This window comes from Thalassophryne amazonica, chromosome 2, assembly GCF_902500255.1.
Source record: "Thalassophryne amazonica chromosome 2, fThaAma1.1, whole genome shotgun sequence".
In the NCBI taxonomy this organism is placed as follows: Eukaryota; Metazoa; Chordata; class Actinopteri; order Batrachoidiformes; family Batrachoididae; genus Thalassophryne; species Thalassophryne amazonica.
In genome coordinates, this window is record NC_047104.1 from 22,260,982 (window position 1) to 22,284,533 (window position 23,552).

The window sequence follows — 23,552 nt, forward strand, 5'->3', positions numbered from 1 at the left end:
AATTAGTGTCCTCAGTTCCTAAACGCTTATTGAGTGTTGTTAGAAGGAAAGGTGATGTAACACAGTGGTAAACATACCACTGTCCCAGCTTTTTGGAAACGTATTGCAGGCATCCATTTCAAAATGAGCAAATATTTGCACAAAAACAAAAACGTTCATCAGTTTGAACATTAAATATCTTGTCTTTGTGGTGTGTTCAATTGAATATAGGTTGAAGAGGATTTGCAAATCATTGTATTCTGTTTTTATTGTACATTTTACACAACGTCCCAACTTAATTGGAATTGCTTGATTAAAATTAATTCACTTAAAAAAGTGCTTTTATGCTTTGCTTTTTGCTTCATCTGTGAGGTGGAGCGAGCAGCCAGGGGATCAGCATACAGTGTTGTGCTGTCTTGGACCTGTTCTCTGCCTCTGCTCCCCTTCCCTTCCTGTCTCCTCAGGCACTGCATCATGGAGCTGACTGGCACACCTGTCTTCAATCACCCACCTGCTGTATTTAAATCCTGGCTCTTCAACTCCACAGACACCGGAAACTCAGTTCACCTCGTGTGGTACTCTGGCCTCAGTGTTTCCTTCGTTGTTCCTATGCTATTGTATTTTTGGACATTTCTAATTGCTTTTTCTTGTGCCTCTAGAGTTCATCTGCTGTCAGCTCCATTTGCGGCCACCTGGTTCTGGCTCCTCTGCTGTGTGTGTTTTACACAAAAACACTGCTTCACATTAAATATACAATAAGTCTCTTTTAGATGATCAGTGATTGTGATCAGTGAGTGAGAGTCTGTCTCACTGTTTGAAAACACGGAGTTGATAAGCACAGCCAGTGAACCCTCTTTCTGTGCAGCCGCACATACACTGTGCAGACCCACAGGGATGAGGGGTGGGAAAGCTCCCCCCAACCCCTCCAAGGTCAACTTTAAAAGACATTTTTTGCACATAATAGTAATTATAATACGACTACTAATAATAAGAACAATATGAATGAGAATCTAATACTCTAAAAAAATAAGATGTTATTTAATAATATTATCATCATCATCATCATCGACTTATTGTTAGTAATATTTAAAAATAAAGTTATTTTGCCTAAAACCCAGGAGCTTCAGTAACTACACAACATGTCTTTTATTTTAAAAATGACTATTAAGTAAAGATACATAAAGAGGGGAAATCCTACTCAAATCAGTCATTTCATGCCATTGGCGCTCGTTCAACTTGGCTGCGATAAATCAGGATAGCAATGGAACAACTGGGTCTCTCATTTGTTCGTTTCTTTCGTTTGACATAGGTGTAAAACTGATTCCAGAAAGGGCCAAGAGTGTTCAGGCTTTCTTTGCCCTTTCTGGAAGCAGTTTGACACCTATGTCCTAGGACCTATAGGATAAGTATGTCAGGAATTGAGTTTTGTCTGCTTTTATTTCTTGGCTTTGATGTGTTTTTTCAGTTATTTTCTGTTTTGTTTATTCTCTTGTTGGAGTTTTTCCTCTTTGGGTCTGTCTGTCACTTTTTCTCTTGTCTGTCTCTGCTGGCTCTTGGTGGTGGGTGTTTCCCTCTCTCTGGCCACACCCTCATTCTGGTGTATTCCATGCACACCTGCTCTCAATCTGCACCTCATCACCTGGGTGTATTTAAGCTCCTCATTTTGCTTTACTTCCTCGCCAGATTGATGCGCCTAGTGCCTTCTCTCCAGCTCTGTATCTTGTTATCTCGTTCTGCCTGCTTCATGTGTTTTTTGACCACCTGCTTGTATCCTTGACCACGCCTTTGCCTGATGTTCCTAGTTTTGTTATTCCTGTTGGACTGCCTTTCTGTGTACTGGACCCCGTTTACTGTTTCAGTAAACTGTTTTTACATACAGAGCCAGTTGTCTGAGTCCTGCATTTGTGTAGCCTGAACCATCACCCAGACCTGATAGATCAATCTGGCCAACAATGGACACAGCAGACTTGACATCTTTCCAGCTTATGGTACGCCACCATAGTGGGCAGCTTGCCAAGCAACAGGATCAGCTCGCCACTCTCAGCACCAGAATTAGCGAGCTAGCACAACGTCAGGATGCTTTTATGTCCACAGTGAGTACTCTTATGGAACAACTCCTGTCGAAGCTCGACCCTCAGGCCAGCCCAGACCAAGCTAGAGGTAGCACCAGTCTCTCTCCACCTAGAACGCTGACCGCCCTCCTGGCTCCCGTACTTGACGCCGCTATTTGCTCTCAGCTGTCTCGACCGGAGCATTTCTCCAGAGAGACTGGAGATGTTCAACCATTTATCACACAGTGTGAACTGCACTTTGAAGTATTGTCATCTATGTTTCCGTCCAATAGCACGAAGATAGCATACATGATTTCACACTTGTCTGGCCGGGCTGCAGCATGGGCCACAGGGGAGTGGAGCCATCAGTCGCCATCTTGCCCCTTCCTCCAAGCATTCACTACAGCTCTCCAGCAGGTGTTCCAGCACACCTCTCCAGGACGTGAGGTGGCGCGCTCCCTTCTAAGGTTGAAGCAGTGCACTCGCTGGATGACACATTACGCCGTGGACTTCCGCATTCTTTTCCACCAAGAGCGAGTGGAATCCAGCCACCCTCCATGACGTCTTCTTCCAAGGGCTGGCCGCCGACGTCCAGGACAAGCTGATTGTTGCCGAACTTCCCAAAGATTTGGACGAGATGATTGCCCTGGTGATCCGGATAGACCGGCGCTTATCGGAACGTCCACGCCAGGAGATGCGCTGCCTGCCATGACGCGGTTCCACTTCCAACCAGGGCGGAGCTTCATCTCACTGCACCAAGGCTGTCTCCACACACCATAGATTACAAGAACCTCGCGGCTGGGTCGCTCGCATCTGTCACGAGAGGAACGATGCCGCAGACGGGACGACGGACTTTATTTTTACTGTTAACAGTCAGGTCACTTGGTCTCCTGTTGCCCAGTGAGGGGTGCCTCGGCACAGCGTCAAGCCTCAGTACGGGTGAGTCACAGCTCAATTTCTTCCTCAGCTTCTCAGAATTTTCTTTCTGCCAAATTGGAATCTGATTAGTCCACTGAGTTGGTGCGTGGATTTGTGGATTCAGGTTCTGACACAAATTTTACATTACCATCACTCTCCAGGTCCCTGCACCTTAAATGATTTCACCTCCCGCGCCCCATGGTTGTTAGGGCAGTGGATGGCCACGAATTGGAACAGATTTCTCACCAAACTCAGTCTGTATGTTTGACTATCAATGAGAACCATGTGGAATCAATCCGTTTCTTTGTTTTTGACAAGATGACTCACCCTGTTATCCTGGGGCACCCCTGGCTGCAACAGCATAGCCCTAATATCAACTGGGTCAATGGGACAATAAGCAAGTGGGGATCATCTTACTTTGGGAAATGTTTGATCAGGTCCAAATCTCTGCTGCTTACTGTTCCTTCTGATCTCATGGGAGTACCACCCTGTTATCATGATTTAGTGCCAGTGTTTAGCAAGGCTAAAGCTAAGTCACTTCCACCTCATTGTGTTTATGACTGTGGCATAGATCACTTGCCTGGGGCAAGTCCACCTCGGGGAAAACTGTATTCACTGCCAGGCCCTGAACGCAATGCTATGTGGGAATATATTCAGGAGTCTCTTGATGCTGGGTTGATTCAACCCTCTTCATCACAAGCAGGAGCGGGGGTTTTCTTTGTCGAAAAGAAAGATAAAATGCTTTGTCCTTGCATAGATTATTGCGGGTTAAATGATATTACTGTGAAGAATCGCTACCCATTACCTTTGATGTCATCTGCATTTGATTCACTAGAGGGTGCCAAAGTGTTTATGAAGTTGAATCTCCGGAATGCATAACAGTCAGAATTAAGCAAGGAGATGAGTGGAAGACGGCATTTAATACACCTACAGGGCATTATGAGTACCTGGTGATGCCATTTGGCCTTACTAATGCACCAGCCATTTTCCAGAACCTCATGAACGATGTCTTACGTGAATATCTAAACAAATTCGTCTTCGTTTACTTAGACGACATTCTAGTTTTCTCGTCTGATCTTGAAACTCACATCCAGCATGTAAGGTCTGTGTTACGCACTTTGCTGATGAACGATTTGTACGTAAAAGCCGAGAAATGTGAATTCCATAGAGCCACTGTGTCTTCTCTGGTGTTTGTTATGATGGAAGGGAGGGTCCAGATGGACCCGGATAAGGTAGCGGCAATACGTGAGTGGGCGGTACCCATCAGCCGTAAAGAGGTGCAGAGGTTTCTGGGGTTTGCTAACTTCTATTGTAAATTCATCCATAATTTCAGCTCGGTAGCCGTTCCACTTTACCATATGACCTCATCCCTTCGAGTGTTCAAGTGGACACCGGAGTGTGATGAAGCATTCAGGGTCCTAAAACAATGCTCGGCAGTTTGTGGTCGAGGTCGATGCTTCTGATGTTGGGGTGGGAGCTATTCTGTCACAAATGTGTCCCACTGACAGAAGGCTACACCTGTGTGCCTTTCTGTCCCGTAAGTTAAATGCAGCGGAACGCAATTACAGCATCAGCGACCAGGAACTACTGGCAGTAAAGGTGGCCTTGGAGGAGTGGTGACATTGGCTCGAGGGGGCACAGATGCCATTTTTAGTCTACACTGATCATAGAAATTTGGCTTATTTACACATGGCTAAGCGCCTCAATGCCCGCCAGGCCCGCTGGGCAATATTTTTCAGTTGCTTCGACTTTGTCATCACCTATCAACCCGGTTCTAAGAACGGTAAACCTGACGCATTGTCTAGACAGTATGATGGTCCTAATGCTCCAGTAGAGCCTGGTAATATCCTACCTCCATCTTGTTTTATCTCCGCCATCACATGGGAGATTGAGTCTCGGGTAAAGTCCGCACTTGTGAATGAATCTATTCCTGCCGAATGTCCTTTGGGGAAATTGTTTGTCGCAGGAGCTCTCAGGGGGGAGGTCATTGATTGGGGACATAGCAGTCGATTTTCCTGCCATCCAGGAATTAAGAAAACTATGTTTGTTGTGCAGCAACAGTTTTGGTGGCCTTGTATGGAGACTGATATTGCAGAGTTTGTAAATGTCTGTCAAGTTTGTGCCATGCACAAGTCTACCACATGACCTCCTGCTGGTATGTTGTTGCCTCTGTCAATTCCCAAACAGCCTTGGACTCATATTTCCATGGACTTCGTCACTGGCCTTCCGCCATCTAATGGACACATGGTAATCCTAACAGTTGTAGATCGTTTGTCAAAGATGTGTCATTTTGTGCCTTTGTCTAAGTTGCCATCTGCTAAGGAACTCACTGAAATCATGCTTACTCATGTGTTCCGTCTTCATGGTTTCCCACAGGACATTGTTTCAGACCAGGGTCCTCAGTTTGTGTCGGGTTTCTGGAGGGAGTTCTGCCGTCTCCTCGGGGCCACTTCTAGTCTCACATCAGGGTACCATCCTCAAGCTAATGGTCAGACTGAATGCTTTAATCAAGAATTGGAAAAGTGTCTTAGAATTTAATGTTCTCAACATCCTTCCACTTGGGCGTCTCAGCTGTCATGGATTGAGTTAGCACATAATAGTCTGCCTTCTGCTTCATCTGGGTATTCACTGTTTCATGAGGTTTTTCGCCATCAACCATCTCTGTTTTCACCCGTTAGTCTGCGTTCCCCAGTTCCCTCAGCCCTCAGTCTGATTGTTAGGTGCCAGTGAACCTGGGAGAGGGCTCGTCAAGCCCTCAGTCATTCTTCTATTTTGTATAAAGCCGCGGCTGACCGTAAGCGATCAATCGCTCCTGCCTATTCTGCAGGCCAAAAAGTTTGGTTGCCTACGCGCCACTTATCTCTCCATGGGGTTCCATGAAAGTTAGCTCCCAGGTTTATTGGTCCCTTCTCCATATCCAAGGTTATCAATCCCGTTTCCGTTCATCTCCGGTTGCTCCCATCCATGTGCATTGATCTCACATTTCATGTTAGTAATATCAAACCTTTCCGGTCTAGTTCTTTGTGACCTCCGGCCATTCCCCCGCCTGCCACCTGGTGCGTGGATGGGGGGCCTATTTTTTTTGTTTGGCAGCTGCTTGCTTCACACCGTCGGGGCCGCGGGTTCCAGTATTTGGTTGACTGGGAGGGTTACGGTCCCAAGGAGCGGTCGTGGGTTCCCTCCTGTTTTATTTTGGACCCCTGTCTCATTTGTGCTTTTCATTTGGCTCATCCTGTTGCTCCTGGGCCGTCTGGGGTCGGCCCTCGAGGGGGGTGAGGGGGGTACTGTCAGGAATTGAGTTTTGTCTGCTTTTATTTCTTGGCTTTGATGTGTTTTTTCAGTTATTTTCTGTTTTGTTTATTCTCTTGTTAGAGTTTTTCCTTTTTGGGTCTGTCTGTCACTTTTTCTCTTGTCTGTCTCTGCTGGCTCTTGGTGGCTCTCTCTGGCCACACCCTCATTCTGGTGTATTCCATGCACACCTGCTCTGCATTTGTGTCCAGCCTGAACCAGACCTGATAAAGTACCTGAAAATGCTTAATGTCTATGCCTGTATGTGGGACTTTTCGATATGGAAGTTGGAGAGCTTCTATGTCAAAAGTTGGTTCTCATCCGTGGTATAACTCACAAACTCGTAGCTTAAAGCAGATAACCCGTAAGTTGGAGAGGAAATGGCGTCTCACTAATTTAGAAGATCTTCACTTAGCCTGGAAAAAGAGTCTGTTGCTCTATAAAAAAGCCCTTCGTAAAGCTAGGACATCTTTCTACTCATCACTAATTGAAGAAAATAAGAACAACCCCAGGTTTCTTTTCAGCACTGTAGCCAGGCTGACAAAGAGTCAGAGCTCTATTGAGCTGAGTATTCCATTAACTTTAACTAGTAATGACTTCATGACTTTCTTTGCTAACAAAATTTTAACTATTAGAGAAAAAATTACTCATAACCATCCCAAAGACGTATCGTTATCTTTGGCTGCTTTCAGTGATGCCGGTATTTGGTTAGACTCTTTCTCTCCGATTGTTCTGTCTGAGTTATTCTCATTAGTTACTTCATCCAAACCATCAACATGTTTATTAGACCCCATTCCTACCAGGCTGCTCAAGGAAGCCCTACCATTATTTAATGCTTCGATCTTAAATATGATCAATCTATCTTTGTTAGTTGGCTATGTACCACAGGCTTTTAAGGTGGCAGTAATTAAACCATTACTTAAAAAGCCATCACTTGACCCAGCTATCTTAGCTAATTATAGGCCAATCTCCAACCTTCCTTTTCTCTCAAAAATTCTTGAAAGGGTAGTTGTAAAACAGCTAACTGATCATCTGCAGAGGAATGGTCTATTTGAAGAGTTTCAGTCAGGTTTTAGAATTCATCATAGTACAGAAACAGCATTAGTGAAGGTTACAAATGATCTTCTTATGGCCTCGGACAGTGGACTCATCTCTGTGCTTGTTCTGTTAGATCTCAGTGCTGCTTTTGATACTGTTGACCATAAAATTTTATTACAGAGATTAGAGCATGCCATAGGTATTAAAGGCACTGCGCTGCGGTGGTTTGAATCATATTTGTCTAATAGATTACAATTTGTTCATGTAAATGGGGAATCTTCTTCACAGACTAAAGTTAATTATGGAGTTCCACAAGGTTCTGTGCTAGGACCAATTTTATTCACTTTATACATGCTTCCCTTAGGCAGTATTATTAGACGGTATTGCTTAAATTTTCATTGTTACGCAGATGATACCCAGCTTTATCTATCCATGAAGCCAGAGGACACACACCAATTAGCTAAACTGCAGGATTGTCTTACAGACATAAAGACATGGATGACCTCTAATTTCCTGCTTTTAAACTCAGATAAAACTGAAGTTATTGTACTTGGCCCCACAAATCTTAGAAACATGGTGTCTAACCAGATCCTTACTCTGGATGGCATTACCCTGACCTCTAGTAATACTGTGAGAAATCTTGGAGTCATTTTTGATCAGGATATGTCATTCAAAGTGCATATTAAACAAATATGTAGGACTGCTTTTTTGCATTTACGCAATATCTCTAAAATCAGAAAGGTCTTGTCTCAGAGTGATGCTGAAAAACTAATTCATGCATTTATTTCCTCTAGGCTGGACTATTGTAATTCATTATTATCAGGTTGTCCTAAAAGTTCCCTAAAAAGCCTTCAGTTAATTCAAAATGCTGCAGCTAGAGTACTGACGGGGACTAGAAGGAGAGAGCATATCTCACCCATATTGGCCTCTCTTCATTGGCTTCCTGTTAATTCTAGAATAGAATTTAAAATTCTTCTTCTTACTTATAAGGTTTTGAATAATCAGGTCCCATCTTATCTTAGGGACCTCGTAGTACCATATTACCCCAATAGAGCGCTTCGCTCTCAGACTGCAGGCTTACTTGTAGTTCCTAGGGTTTGTAAGAGTAGAATGGGAGGCAGAGCCTTCAGCTTTCAGGCTCCTCTCCTGTGGAACCAGCTCCCAATTCAGATCAGGGAGACAGACACCCTCTCTACTTTTAAGATTAGGCTTAAAACTTTCCTTTTTGCTAAAGCTTATAGTTAGGGCTGGATCAGGTGACCCTGAACCATCCCTTAGTTATGCTGCTATAGACGTAGACTGCTGGGGGGTTCCCATGATGCACTGTTTCTTTTTCTTTTTGCTCTGTATGCACCACTCTGCATTTAATCATTAGTGATCGATCTCTGCTCCCCTCCACAGCATGTCTTTTTCCTGGTTCTCTCCCTCAGCCCCAACCAGTCCCAGCAGAAGACTGCCCCTCCCTGAGCCTGGTTCTGCTGGAGGTTTCTTCCTGTTAAAAGGGAGTTTTTCCTTCCCACTGTAGCCAAGTGCTTGCTCACAGGGGGTCGTTTTGACCGTTGGGGTTTTACATAATTATTGTATGGCCTTGCCTTACAATATAAAGCGCCTTGGGGCAACTGTTTGTTGTGATTTGGCGCTATATAAAAAAAAATTGATTGATTGATTGATTGATTGATCTTATTGGTTCTTTTTCTGTATCTACAGTTCTGTCGTTCCGTGTTTGGTATAGCACTGCCCCGAGCTTATCGTGTGTGCCCACACTCACATTTCATATGTGAAAACAGTCAGACTCAGTCCTCTGTGTCCTCCAGTTAGTTACCGCCACCCATCCTGTTAGTGGTCTACACTGTGAAGTATCTTCTTGACATATGCCGTAAGTGTAAGGGTCATCAGTTTCTTGTGGAGTGTGATGATTATGGACCTGAAAAATGCTCCTGGGAATAATCTTGGAATATTCTTGAACCTTTGCTTATTCAATATTTTCATCATGCCCAATGTTCCTGGTAGATCTGGTGATATTGCTTTTGGGGTTCATGGTTTAGGGAAGTCTCCCCCTCTAGCTGCCACCTTATCATGGTGGGGGAGTTTGTGTACCCGGATGATCCTAGGAGCTATGTTGTCGGGAGCTTTGTGCTCCCTGTAAGGTCTCCCAAGGCAAACAGGTCCTAGATGACAGGTCAGACTAAGGGCAGTTCAGAACCTCCATGACCAGTAAAAAATCAAGGACCGAGATGTCGCCCGGTATGGCGGAGCCGGGGTCCCATCCTGGAGCCAGGCCTGGGATTGGGGCTCGCGCACAAGTGCCTGGTGGTCGGGCCTTAGTCCATGAGGCCCGGCCGGGTTCAGCCTGAAAGAGCAACGTGGGCCCGCCCTCCTGTGGGTTCACCACCTGCAGAGGGGGCCATGGGGGTTGGGTGCAGAGAGGATTGGGTGGCGGTCGAGGGCGGGTGGCCCGGCGGCCCGGTCCATGCTCACAGCCCCTGGCTGTTGGGACGTGGAATGTCACCTCGCTAGGGGGGAAGGAGCCTGAGCTTGTGCGGGAGGTTGAGAGATACCGACTAGAGATAGTCGGGCTCACCTTCACGCACAGCTTGGGCTCTGATACCCAACTCCTGGAGAGGGGCTGGACACTTCATTTTTCTGGCGTTGCCCACGGGGAGAGGCGGAGAGCTGGGATCGCATTGCTTATTGCTCCCCAGCTCAGTCGCCATGTGTTGGAGTTCACTCCGGTGAACGAGAGGGTCGTGTCCCTACGCCTTCGGGTCGGGGACAGGTCTCTCACTGTTGTCTCGGCTTACGGGCCGAGCAGCAGTGCAGAGTACCCGACCTTCCTGGAGTCCCTGGGAGGGGTGCTAGATAGCGCTCCGACTGGGGACTCCATTGTTCTCCTGGGGGATTTTAACGCCCACGTGGGCGGCGACAGTGAGACCTGGAGGGGGTTGATCGGGAAGCACGGCCTCCCTGATCTGAACCTGAGTGGTGTTCAGTTTTTGGACTTCTCTGCTAGTCACAGTTTGTCCATCACAAACACCATGTTCGAGGACAAGGATGTACATAAGTGCACGTGGCACCAGAACACCCTGAGCCGGAGGTCGATGATCGACTTTGTAGTCATATCATCTGACCTTCGGCCACGTGTCTTGGACACTCGAGTAAAGAGAGGGGCAGAGCTGTCGACTGATCACCACCTGGTGGTGAGTTGGATCCGCTGGGAGGGGAGGAAGACGGTCAGACCTGGCAGACCCAAACGTATTGTGAGGGTCTGCTGGGAACGACTGGCGGAACCCTCTGTCAGCGAGGTCTTCAACTCCCACCTCCGGGAGAGCTTCTCCCAGATCCTGGGGGAGGTTGGAGACATGGAGTCCGAGTGGATCATGTTCTCCACCTCCATTGTCAATGTAGCCGCTTGTAGCTGTGGTCGCAAGGTCTCTGGTGCCTGTCGCGGCGGCAATCCCCGAACCCGGTGGTGGACACCGGAAGAAAGGGATGCCGTCAAGCTGAAGAAGGAGTCCTACTTATCTTTGTTGGTAGGTGGGAGCCCAGAGGCAGCTGACAGGTACCGGCAGGCCAAGCATGCCACAGCCCGTGCGGTCACAGAGGCAAAAACTCGGGTCTGGGAGGAGTTCGGGGAGGCTTTGGAGGAGGACTATCGGTCGGCCTCGAAGAGATTCTGGCAAACTGTCCGACGCCTCAGGAGGTGGAAGCAGCTCTCCACCAGCACTGTTTACGGTGCGGGTGGGAGCTGTTGACCCTGACTGGGGATGTTGTCGGGCGGTGGAAGGAGTACTTCGAGGATCTCCTCGATCCCATCGTCACGTCTTCCGAAGAGGACGCAGAGACTGGGGACTCAGAGGCGGACTCCTCAGCCTCCCCGGTAAGGTCTATTCCAGAGTACTGGAGAGGAGAATTTGACCGATGGTCGAACCTCGGATTCAGGAGGAGCAGTGTGGTTTTCGTCCTGGTCGCGGCACACTGGACCAGCTCTACACGCTCCATCTGGTGCTCGAGGGTTCATGGGAGTTTGCCCAACCAGTCCACATGTGTTTTGTGGATCTGGAGAAGGCGTTCGACTGTGTCCCTCGGGGCACCCTGTGGGGAGTGCTCTGGGAGTACGGGGTCCAGGGCCTTTGCTAAGGGCTATCCGGTCCCTGTACAACCACAGCAGGAGCTTGGTTCGCAGTGCCAGTAGTAAGTCAAACCTGTTTCCAGTGCACGTTGGCCTCTGCCAGGGCTGCCCTTTGTCACCTGTTCTGTTCATTATTTTTATGGACAGAATTTCTAGGCGCAGCCAGGGTGTAGAGGGGGTCTGGTTTGGGAACCACAGAATCTCGTCTCTGCTGTTTGCGGACGATGTGGTTCTGTTGGCTTCATCAAATCAGGACCTTCAGCGTGCACTGGGGTGGTTTGCAGCTGAGTGTGAAGCGTCCGGGATGAAAATCAGCACCTCCAAATCCGAGGCCATGGTTCTCAACCGGACAAAGGTGCTTTGCCTTCTTCAGGTCGGTGGAGTGTCCTTGCCTCAAGTGGAGGAGTTTAAGTATCTCGGGGTCTTGTTCACGAGTGAGGGACAAATGGAGCATGAGATCAATATACGGATCGGTGCAGCATCTGCAGTAATGCGGTCGCTGTATCGGACTGTCATGGTGAAGACAGAGCTGAGTAGGGGGGCAAAGCTCTCGATTTACCGATCGCTTTACGTTCTGATCCTCACCTATGGTTATGAGATTTGGCTCATGACCGAAAGAACGAGATCACGAGTACAAGCGGCCGAGATGAGTTTCCTCCGCAGGGTGGCTGTGTGCTCCCTTAGAGATAAGGTGAGGAGCTCGGTCACTCGGGAGGAGCTCAGAGTCGAGCCGCTGCTCCTCCACATCGAAAGGAGTCAGTTGAGGTGGCTCGGGCATCTTTTCTGGATGCCCCCTGGACACCTCGCTGGAGAGGTGTTCCGGGCACGTCTCATTGGGAGGAGGCCACGGGGAAGACCCAGGACACGCTGGAGGGACTACATCTCTTGGCTGGCTTGGGAACACCTTGGGGTTCCCCCAGAGGAGCTGGGGGAGGTGTGTGTGGATCGGGAGGTCTGGGCGGCTTTGCTTGAGCTGCTGCCCCCGCGACCCGACTCCGGATAAAGTGGAAGAAAATGGATGGATGGATGGATGGATGGATGGGTTTAGGGAAGTCTCAGCTGCTTATTTTTCTGCTTTGGTTACTGTTGATATTAGTATTTTCTCTACATTTAGCTGTTCCATTTGTGATTCTCCGCCATGATTCTTTTATTCTGATATGCTTGTTCCTCGCATATTTCCATCGGGTGCTTGTTCCTCACATATTTCCATGGGCTTTACTTCCTGTCCACAGGCTTCCACTTTCACATGCATAATCCCTTTCTTTGCTAACTGAGTCACACACTATGTAACCATACACAGCCTCTCACTCCAGTGACAGATTGTCTCGCTTCTGTTCCTACTTTCTGCTGTTCTTATTCTGTTTTTCTCCAGTTGCAAACTTATGCTGCCTCCTTGTATTTCCTGAGCCTGGCCTGCTAATTCCTGATATGTTTACTTTAAGTGTTTGTTAATCATATTTTGACCCTCTGCCTGTTTGTTTGGATCCCTTGTTTGCTGCTACCCTCAAAGACACTGTTGCTAGTCGGACTGCTTTACCATGTACCTGACTTCCTCTCAGCTTGTTTCCACACTGAGCTCATTGTTGTCTACGCATGTTTTGGGTATTCTAGTTCCACTGGCTATGGTTAAAATATGAACTGCATATCAGTGTTGTTCTCTGCTCTGGGGTCATCAGTTCACCCAGATCCATTATAATGTGAAGCTTATACCTTGAGAAAAGCTGCTCCAGTTGGTAACATTTGCTTAAAATTCATTCAAATACATTTTAGCTGAGGTGACATTTAAATGAATGCTCATAAAATTTAAAGAACACACACCTGCTTTGGGAAACCTGTCCACACTTCCCGGGTGTCATAAAACCATTCCTTCTGCAAAAGAACAGTAACAACAACAAAAAAATTCATTCATTCATTCATTTCAGAGTGAAACATTTACGTAAGATGAAAATAAATAGGAAGTCCTGCTCCCTGTATGTAACGGAGGCCAGCAGGTTTCGCTGTGCAGATGTAGTTAGTAAACCTCACTCCCAACAGCTCAAAAGGATTCTCTGGTCACAAGGCCAGAGCCCTGGGTTTTAGCCTTCTGGTTAGAGAGTCTGACTCCCATGCCGGAGCTCGTGAGTTCGCGTCCCGAGGGGAGCGAATGGGCGGACTCATAACAACACAACACAGAGTGCAACCGCTACAATGGTGCCGCGTACCCGGATGGGAGTGAGTTTAAGGGGGTGAGTGTAACGGAGGCCAGCAGGTGTCGCTGTGCAGATGTAGTTAGTAAACCTCACTCCCAACAGCTCAAAAGGATTCTCTGGTCACAAGGCCTTCTGGTTAGAGAGTCCGACTCCCATGCCGGAGCTCGTGAGTTTGCGTCCCGAGGGGAGTGAATGGGCGGAGTCATAACAACACAACGCAGAGTGCAACCGCTACATGTACACAGTGCCCACATCCTGTCATACAGATAGTTTTGAGTTTGATTTTAATGGTGAGTATCTAAATGAGTTCATTAATAAATACAGTTATTGATCGTTTATGGACAATAAGCCTTGACCAACACTTAAAATCTCTTTTTGAATACTACAGAGTCTATCAACCTCATTAATGTGCCACAGGAAGGCTTTTGAAAGTTCCTGAAAACCTCTCTTCCCCCAAACCATCCTTATGACCACCTCACTGAGCATCTAACTGGATCAACAACACCTGTACTTCCTGTCAGGACATTATTTACCCTTTATCCTCCACAGGGAGGGCAGGTTTCTATTTTGGAAAAGGACCATCAGTCTTTGTGTTGATTTTAGTCTTTTTTTTTTTTTTTGGTATTAAAATCACGATCAAGAATTGCTGCCCCCTGCTGCTGAGTCAGACTTTGAGCTGTGGTAGAGATCAACTAAGTGCACTGAAATAGACTTAAGAAACATTCGTCACCTGGTCTGTATCAAGGAGAGGAACCCATAGAAGACATTATTCACCTAAAGGGGTCACGATATGTAACAATTTGTGTTTAGAAGCTTCTAATTGTTTTTCTACTCACATCATGAAGTGCTATGATTCCTCCGATGAACGCAGACAAATAGAAGACAAACCTCCAGCTGCAGAAATCAAAACACTCATTTGCAATGTACCATTGTTTCTCTAATTGCACAAACTCCTGTCATTGGTCTGACCTGGCCTCTGTGAATTTCTTCAGAACTCCAGGACAGTCCAGACTGCGTCGTCTTCTGAACCAGCGCTCAACTTGTCTCACTGACAAACCGCTTTTCTTAGACAGCCCATCAATGTGCACCTGGAACACAACCAACACACTAAGAAGAGCAGGAATTAAAACAGCAGAAACATTATGGAGATATTGCATTCATTTATAAGACCAAAAGGCAAAAACAAAAAAAACAAAACAACAACAACAACAAAAAAACCTAGAGCACCGCGTTCGTAAAGCGCAAACCTCCACCGACACTAGTTTCCAATTCCACAAAATTTTACCTTGGAAAAAATTTTCACCGTCAAAGTCCTGTCAGAAGTGGCTTTTCATAAGCCAAATTAGACGTGATCAAATGTCAGGAGTATGTTTTTAGTTTATGCACTTGAAGTTTTATTGTGATGTTGACAGATTTTTTTTTTTCAACTTTTTTGGTTTCTGATTTTTTTTTTTTTTTTTTCAGATAATTTTCACAGAACATTGGTTATCTCTGCTATGCACAATTTGTCATTACCTTTTGGTGCTTGGTTTGTGACTGATAACTGTAAGATAAACAATCTGTTTATCTGTTTTAATCAGTTTTTTATCTGTTTTATTATGGTGTTTTAATTATAAATTATATTATGGGAAATGTGCAATATGCTGATGAATTTTCCATAGGCATGCAAGCAGTGTACTGCTTTGTTGTTGCATTTATTGATTTTAGAGACAGAAATGTTTGCAGAGGACTTGAAGTCCAAGACAAATTTCCCTTTGGGGACAATAAAATGTATCGTATCATAACAGGCATAAAATTGGAACCTCCACCTAGTTTTGGTGATGTATGTAAATCCATAACATAAAAATGAGAGTGATTGAGGCACTTTCGATTGAGATATAAAGCAAAATGTACATCAAACGGGCTTTTCAATATTAATTTCAAATGTCCACAAAATCCACAATCCGGATCAGATCCGACTCAGACTTTGTCAGGCGAGTGCCAGTCTGCACCTAACTTTCAAATATGAGAGTGATTGGGGCATATATTTTTAAAAATGTAAAAAGCACATAAAAATAGAACATGTCACCTCCCCACTAGGTGTTAAAAGCCAGCTTCAACAAATAAGTCTTTACCTTAGATTTAAAAATTGCTAGGTCAGGAATAGTGCAAAATCAAGAGGTAACTTGTTCCACAGTCTGGGGCTAGCTACCACAAAAGCATGATGACCCTGGAGTTTATATTTTGACCTTGGAACATCTCAGTGAAGCTGACCAGACGCCCGTAATGTCCAACTGTAAGTGCAGAGAGTTAAAATTTCAGACAGGTAAGCGGTTGCAAGAACAGTAATAGCTTTAAAAACAAACATTAAAATCTTAAAATCAATTCTAAAATGAACTGGAAGCCAGTGGAGTGAGTACAGGACAAGTGTAATATACTCACATCTAAAAGTGTTTATTAAAAGATGAGCAGCAGCATTCTGCACCAATCAGTGTTGCCAACTTGGCGACTTTCTTGCTAAACCTGTATATATATATACACACACACATACCCACCTTTCCCCTATATATATATATTTTTTTTTTCTATTTCTACCTCATTTTCTTATTTTATTGTACTGTTACAAGTATTATTATTATTGCTTATCCTTGCACAAGCTGTTTGATGAACATTTTCATCTACTTGCACCCATCTTGTGTGTGTGTTTTTTAAGAGCTGATGTAACATGTGAATTTCTCCTCTGTGAGATCAATAAAGTTTTATCTTATCTTATCTTCCTTCAGAATTATTCCTCCCATAAACACTATGATATAACAGTGTATATTTCAGTGTATGGAGTTAAAACATGATGATGTACTAGGGCCAGTGCAGGTGGGGGTGATCATCTCATTCAGGCCAAGTCCAAGAAAATGTACTTGTGTCACGTGTCATTGCATTCACCACACTGAACCATCTTGGGTCATGCATTTGGCAGATCAAAGGCAACTTTGAAGAGGTGAGGATACACCAGTAGCTATTCCAGACACAGTGTGGTGAATGTGGACTTGACCCTTCTTGGCACAATGCACATGGTTGTAGTAAATGACATTAATGGACAGTAACTGAAAACTGAGGACTTTTACTGGTGTTTAATGAACCACAGACTTTAATTATCTCAAGGGTACAAACTTTCAGCCCAGTTAATTATTTTTAAAACTTTTGAGAGTGGCTACTTTACAAGAACTGATCTAAACAAAAGTGCACAAGAGAATTGGTTCTCACTTGCACAGGATCCAGCAAATTTGCCGTACATCCACATAAAAAAGGAGCCTGGACATTTTACAAGATTGTCTTTTGAGTCTTGGCACACAAAACCATTCAAATATGTTCCATTGTTTCCATAAAATAATTAAGAAGAAAGACATTTCCAGGATTAATGTCGGAGTGTGGTTTTATTACCTGAGATGGAGTTCGACACTGTGATATGTAGAACAGTTCCAGAACTGGGTTGTCTGTTGGTTTCTGGTGTACTCTCGCCTTGATGCCAGCAGAGGCTGCAAGGGGTGTTGCTATCCACCTAATGCACAACGTACCACACACACACACACACACACACACACACACACACACACACACACACACACACACACACACACACACACACACACACACACACACACAGCATAACAGACACAGCCCAAATGAGATGTAGGAGCCTGAAAGCCACACGGAAGAAAAAAACAAGAAATGAACAACAAAACCAAACCAGAAAGTAAACACTGGCGAACAAAACCAGACACTAAAACATGAGCTTAACAATAACAAATCATCCAACAAAAAGGAGTTACTGGAAGGACAACTTGTGAATTTTAAACAACGCAAAGAAAACAGAAACACCACGACAAAAGAAACAAGAGTAATGAGAGATTTCTGACATCCGCCAATCACGATCCGGATCACCTCCAAAATACAGTGGAGTCTTCCATGTCCTAATATGTATCTGTGATGCAAATTCGGTGAGAATCTGTGAAGTAGTTTTGACGTAATCCTTCAAAGACTATATAAAGTGAAATCTTGATCCAGAATCCAGATTAGGAGAGGCAATTTTTGGCCACCTCAGAACCAGGAACAGGAGATGGGGCACACGCCAGCACTTGTCATCTCCAAAATAGAAGAAGAGGTGCACTGACCCTTGGCAGCCACAATACAATGAATAATGAACACCCATTCCACCATTCAGAAGATTCAGACGGCTTTCGGTGGCTTTTCAGTTGTGTGACTATCCAAGAAATTGTGGATGAGGTGGGCATGTCACAGCATGTCCTGTGAGACTTCAACACGGAGGCGCTTTTGCTGCACCATCAGCTTTGTGCCAATGAATTTCGCTGCAACTCTTTTCATGGCAAAATCTTCTGTCACAGTGGAATGTGCTGAAAAAGTGCTGATGTCCACCTCTTCCGCAATTTCTTGGATGGTCACGCGATGGTCCCGCATCACCACAGCATTCACTTTGGAAATGTTCCGGTCATTTCAGAATGTTGATGTCCACCTGGAGCGTGGCGTGCTCTCCACCGTTGTGCGGATGTCTTTAAACCGGTTGTACCACTCCTTAATCTGTGTGATGCCCAGAGGATCGTCACCGAAAGCCGTCTGAATAATCCGAATGGTTTCCACCTGGCTGTCGCCCAGTTTCTGGCAAAATTTGATGCAGTCGTGCTGCTCCAGTCGTTCCGCCATTTCCTTGCAAAGAAAAAACGACGAGAGACACCACCCATCCTCACATAAAGGCTGTTACAAGCAAATGATGCAACCGACAGGCGTGAAAAAAATCACGCATGCGCACGAAGGTTCAAGGTTGGCTCATGCAAGCACGTGATTCAAATCCATCAGGTTTTTGAAAAAAACTAAAATGTCGGATACTTTTCTAACAGACCTCGTATTTGTAAGTTAAACATGTGTGCACTTGTTTCCCTTCAAAATGCATTTTTAAAACTTTTCAAGTCGGCTTTTAAAAAAATGTAGTATTTTGTCAGGTTATTTACAATAATTGAATGTTGTCTTTGTGTTGTCAGGAACAGAGCAGTTCTACCAAATCTATGGTGCATCTCAAAATTAGAGGAGCATGAAAAATGTTAAATATTTTATGTTAGTTATTTCAGAAAGTGAAAATTTTATATACGTATTCTAGACTAATTACATATGCAGTAAAATAATTCAGCCTTTTTTACTGTAATTTTGCTAATTATGACAGACAGCTACCCCCCCCCCCCCCCCCCCCCAAAAAAAAAACCACAACAAAAACAAAACAGGAAAACAGAATATTCAAAATATTTCTTATGTCACAAGCCGGCTCCTAGATTGCTCCTAGGCCAATCAAAAGAGTTTTATGGTAAATAATAATTAACTTTAAATAAAAATAAAGGAACATGTGACGTGTCAGCATGTAGGCTGTATGCAGTGCATGGGGATGGGTGAACATGTATAGTCAAATATGACTGTGAACCCAAAACCTAACCAAACAAAAGATGTTACCTGCAAAAGAGAGAGAGAGAGAGAGAGAGAGAGAGAGGAGAGAGAGAGAGAGAGAGAGAGAGAGAGAGAGAGAGAGAGAGAGAGAGAGAGAGAGAGAGAGAGAGAGAGAGAGAGAGAGAGAGAGAGAGAGAGAGAGAGAGAGAGAGAGAGAGAGAGAGAGAGAGAGAGAGAGAGATGTTGGAGCCCTGCTCTTATAATGAGCCCCAGGTGACGCCAATTAGACATGGCCCCCCTCTGCCTGCAGGAGGAACCGCCCCTGCAGCAGCAGAGGAGGGGCCATGACACTTAACATCAATCAAAAACTCATTTCATTTGTGCACTCAGTACTTGGTTGTGGCTCCTTTTGAATAAGTTCATGTGTAAGTCCATGTGCCATGGAGGTGATCAGTCTCTGGGCATGTTTAGGGGTTCTGGAAGTCCAGGTTGCTTCGATAGAGGCTTTCAGATAATGTGGATTGTTGGTCAAGTGTCTCTCATCTTCCTTCTGATAATACCCCACAGAGCATCCATGGAGTATTCAGCAAACCACTTCCTCATTGTTTTGTCAGTGTGGACAGGTGCCAAGTCCTGCTGGAGAAGGAAGCCAGCATCTCCCTAACCCTTGTCAGCAGATGGAAGCATGAAATGCTCTAACATGTCCTGGTAGAAGGTTGTGTTGACTTTGGACTTGATAAAACACAGTGGACCAACACCACCAGAGGACATGTCCCTCAACTCCTCACTGACTGTGGAAACTTCCCACCAGTCTTCAAGCACCTTGGATTCTGTGCCTCTCCACTCTTCCTCCAGACTGTGGATCCTTGATTTTACAAATGAAATGCGACATTTACTTTCATCTGGAAAGAGAACTTTGAACCACTGAGCATCAATCAAGTTCTTTTTCTGCTTAGCCCAGGTAAGACACTTCTGAAATTGTCTCTAGCTCAGGATTGACCTGTCACTAGAAATGAGAGACTTGTAGTCCATTTCCTGGACACGTCTGTGCGTGGTGGGTCTTGATGCACTGACTCTAGTCTTAGACCACTCCTTCTGAAGCTACACAAAGTTCTTGAATTGGCTTTGCTTGTCAATCTTCTCAAAGCTGTGGTTCATCCCTGTTGTTTGTGCATCTTTTATGACCTCAGTTTTCCTTTCCAGTCAACTTTCCATGACTCCGCTTTGGTCTAGCACTCTGCACACATCTGGCTCTTTCAGCAATGACCAATGCTTATTTAGGGTCTGCTCCGTATTCTGCCCCTGAGTAAGGCAGCGTGTCTACACCTGGAGTTGGTCCCCAGGTACCGGACTGTGGCAGCACACTGCCTCTAGTGGTTGGATTGTCTCTAACTGTAATTAGGATGGTTAAATGCAGTGGACAAATTTCATTGTATGTAAGTACAATGACAATAAAGGCTCTTCTTCTTCTTCTTCTGTGTCTAACCCTCTTTGTTGAGGAAGTCAGTGAGTGTCTTCTGGACAACTGTCTGGTTAGCAGACTGCCCCATGAATGCGGTCATGTGGACTGAACCAGACTGACACATTCATGGGATTTAATGCTGCAAAAATAGTCAGTTAGCCAAACCTGAAAAGAAATCTTTTAATATTTTTGTAGATACATTTTTTTTCTTTTTTTTCTTTTTTTTTTGGTGCTGTAGGCTGTCATTATTAAAATTAAAATGTGAAAAAATATGTGAACTATTTTAGTTTACATGTAATGAGGCAAAAACATACAATTTTCACTTTCTGAAATACAAAAAAACTTTTTCACGATTGTCTAATTCTTTGAGATTCACCTGTGAATGAAGGTGCCTCGACTTGTTATTTTTAGGAGTATCTTGGGTGCCTAAGACTTCTGCACAACATGGAGTTGCTGCCGCTCTGGACACAGAATGTAGTCACTTTATTTGGTGACTGATGGTAAAATAAATGAACTCCTGTGATGTGCTGTGTGTCACCTTTCAAACAGGTATCTGATGATGAGGAAGGCCAGCGCGTAGGTGGGCGTGGCATACAGGTGTGAGGCTTTGGCGTAGACACGTCCATCCCTGTCCTCCAGGTCGGCCCATGTCAGGCTCTCTGGCAGCCAGAGTCTGTCCCACCAGAACCACTGACACAGTGTTCCAAACATCCCTGCCATGGAACACCAGAGTGAGTTCACGCAAATCACAGCAGCCGCCAACGTCACAGTAAAACCACAACAACAACATTTATGCCGGCGGGATGAAAAACAAAAGGCAGCTCACCAAACTGTGACTGGAAATGCAACAGACTGAAGACTCTCCAGTCACAGCTCAGAGACATGGAAGCTTGTGTCTGTTTCAGAATGGTCATGGTATCTTGCTGGCTTTCCTCTCCAGTCTGCATTGTAGTCTAAGAAATCTAAGCCACATTTAAAGTCAACCTCAAACAAATTGCAACAGATTTTTTTTTCCACTGCCATGCATTTCTCTGAGGTTACAAGAACAACATAGAAATATAGAAAAGTCCAAATGGTGGAAATGTACCTAATTTGCATAAATCCAATATGGCCACCATTTCTGCTTAAAAAATCAGTTATATTACATCGATAATATTATAATTAGACGTATAACATTTTCAGTGTAGTGTAAATGAATAAAATACATCAATAATGTATACAATCATTTTAATTAACGACTGTCATCTACTTTGTTCCTTAATTACCATATTTCCAATATGGCGGAAAAGATAAAGAATGCCGGTTGTAAGATTGTAATCCGCCATATATTTGGCTTTTACCAACAGATTATTTCCATATTTTACACATGCTTCGCTGTCACAAATGTCTTCAATATTTGACAATATAGGTTTTTATCTGACTCCCTATTTCCAGGATGGATGACCAAATATCTACCTGATCTTAACGTTTACCTAATGACAAACATAATATGTAATTTTTTGTTAGTTTCCAAATATGATACTTGTCTTGCTGAAAAACGCTGAAATAAGTAAACTATTGAATAGTAGTAGCTACATGATTTAGATGGGTGTGTATTTTCTTACAGTTTAAAACCTGGCTGACAAAATGGCCACTTTTCCTGAAGGAACTTTTATGATGTCAATAATTGAGTACTCTCACATGTTTCCAATATATTTTCTATTTATCTCATTTTAGATCTGACATCAGTGGTGGGCACAGATAACCAAAAAATTAACTTCGATAACAGATAATCAAATAACTGAAAAGTTATCTTTGATATCGGAAGTTACAGATAACCGATAAATTTCAATATTATCTCTGGTACATTTACAACTACTAATAAAACAAATTTAAGTTTTAATGCCACAATAGCTTCTAGTAATATTAAAAGTAACAACAGACCCAAACAATAAGACCACATTTTTGTCTTTGAACATTCTGCCCCTGCTGGAAGTGCTTGTTTACTACAGCGCTCCCAGCACAGAGGCACTCTCAGAGCAACCATAAAGCCAACTCTCTATCAATCATAACACTCCGGACAGGCAGAGGTCTTCAAAAATAAAGTCATGCTGACTTATGGTTTTGATTTATAAATAACATTAATACCGATAGAATAACTCCATTAATGTCAATTCTGTCATTTGTACAAAGTTAAAATATAGCATATATCTTTTAATGTTGAATAATGCACTAATTCTGAGGTTTTGTAACAAACACAGACAGATCACAAAGGAGTCTGGGTAAAAGTGCCTCTGCTAAACACTGATTGGTTCAGTCATTCATTATGTAAACCAACACGTTAATGTGACGTCTGTCGTGTGTTGGTGTTTACAGATAAATGTGCTTTTGTAAAATATTCCATTTTTTTTTATTTGTAAAAACAGGCATTTTTACGGAGCCCTGGAAGTGTCATCGCAAAATGTTTTGCATGTGGAGAGAATGTGCGCATGTTTTATGATGTTGTAAAACGTGCTTTACACTGTGCGAGCTGATTTTGCAATTGTCATGTCGTGAACGTACTGAGATGACATCATCCTACCCATAATGCACTGCTGGGCACAGCATGTGCTCACAAAACCTTAAAAATTAGCACATTACTTTAAAACTAAAACATATATCTGGTATTTTCACTTTATAAAACTTCAGACATGACAGTAATTTTAAATAACTTGTCCAAAATTAGTTTGGTTAAAATCTGAACCATAAGTTAAAAATTTATGCCTCTGGATGACTTAGGTGATATTGCCAGCATAATGGTATGGTGTTAAAGGAAATTATTATTATTTTTTTTTTTTTGGTCATTTCTCCTTTGTCTACAGAGGATAGAGACGCTTTTCATAGAAGCAGCTCTCTTCTGTTAGCAGAGGGTATAACTGTCCATCTGTTACAAAACCTTTAACAGGTAGGTGCTGAACTGATTTTAAATTTTAAAAATGCTTGTTGCTGTTCAGCTTTGTTTACTTTGTTTATCGGTCTAAAAGTTATCTGACAAAAATTAATCGGAAGATAATTGGTCCGATAATGGTTTTTAAAGTTATCTAAAAAGATAATTC

General features: G+C 44.0%; 1 protein-coding gene across 1 annotated transcript in view; it reads right to left on the minus strand.

Annotated features, from left to right (window-relative positions):
* Positions 1–23,552, minus strand: part of cers3a (ceramide synthase 3a) — a 142,893-nt gene that overhangs the window by 64,590 nt on the left and 54,751 nt on the right. Inside the window, exons 2-6 of the mRNA XM_034184259.1 lie at positions 21,017–21,191; positions 17,010–17,127; positions 14,562–14,680; positions 14,429–14,486; positions 13,222–13,272 (exon numbers count right to left, since the gene is read on the minus strand). Of these exons, the coding sequence (XP_034040150.1) occupies positions 13,222–13,272; positions 14,429–14,486; positions 14,562–14,680; positions 17,010–17,127; positions 21,017–21,189 (519 nt within the window). The 5' untranslated portion in view covers positions 21,190–21,191. The remainder of the gene's footprint in view (positions 1–13,221; positions 13,273–14,428; positions 14,487–14,561; positions 14,681–17,009; positions 17,128–21,016; positions 21,192–23,552) is intronic.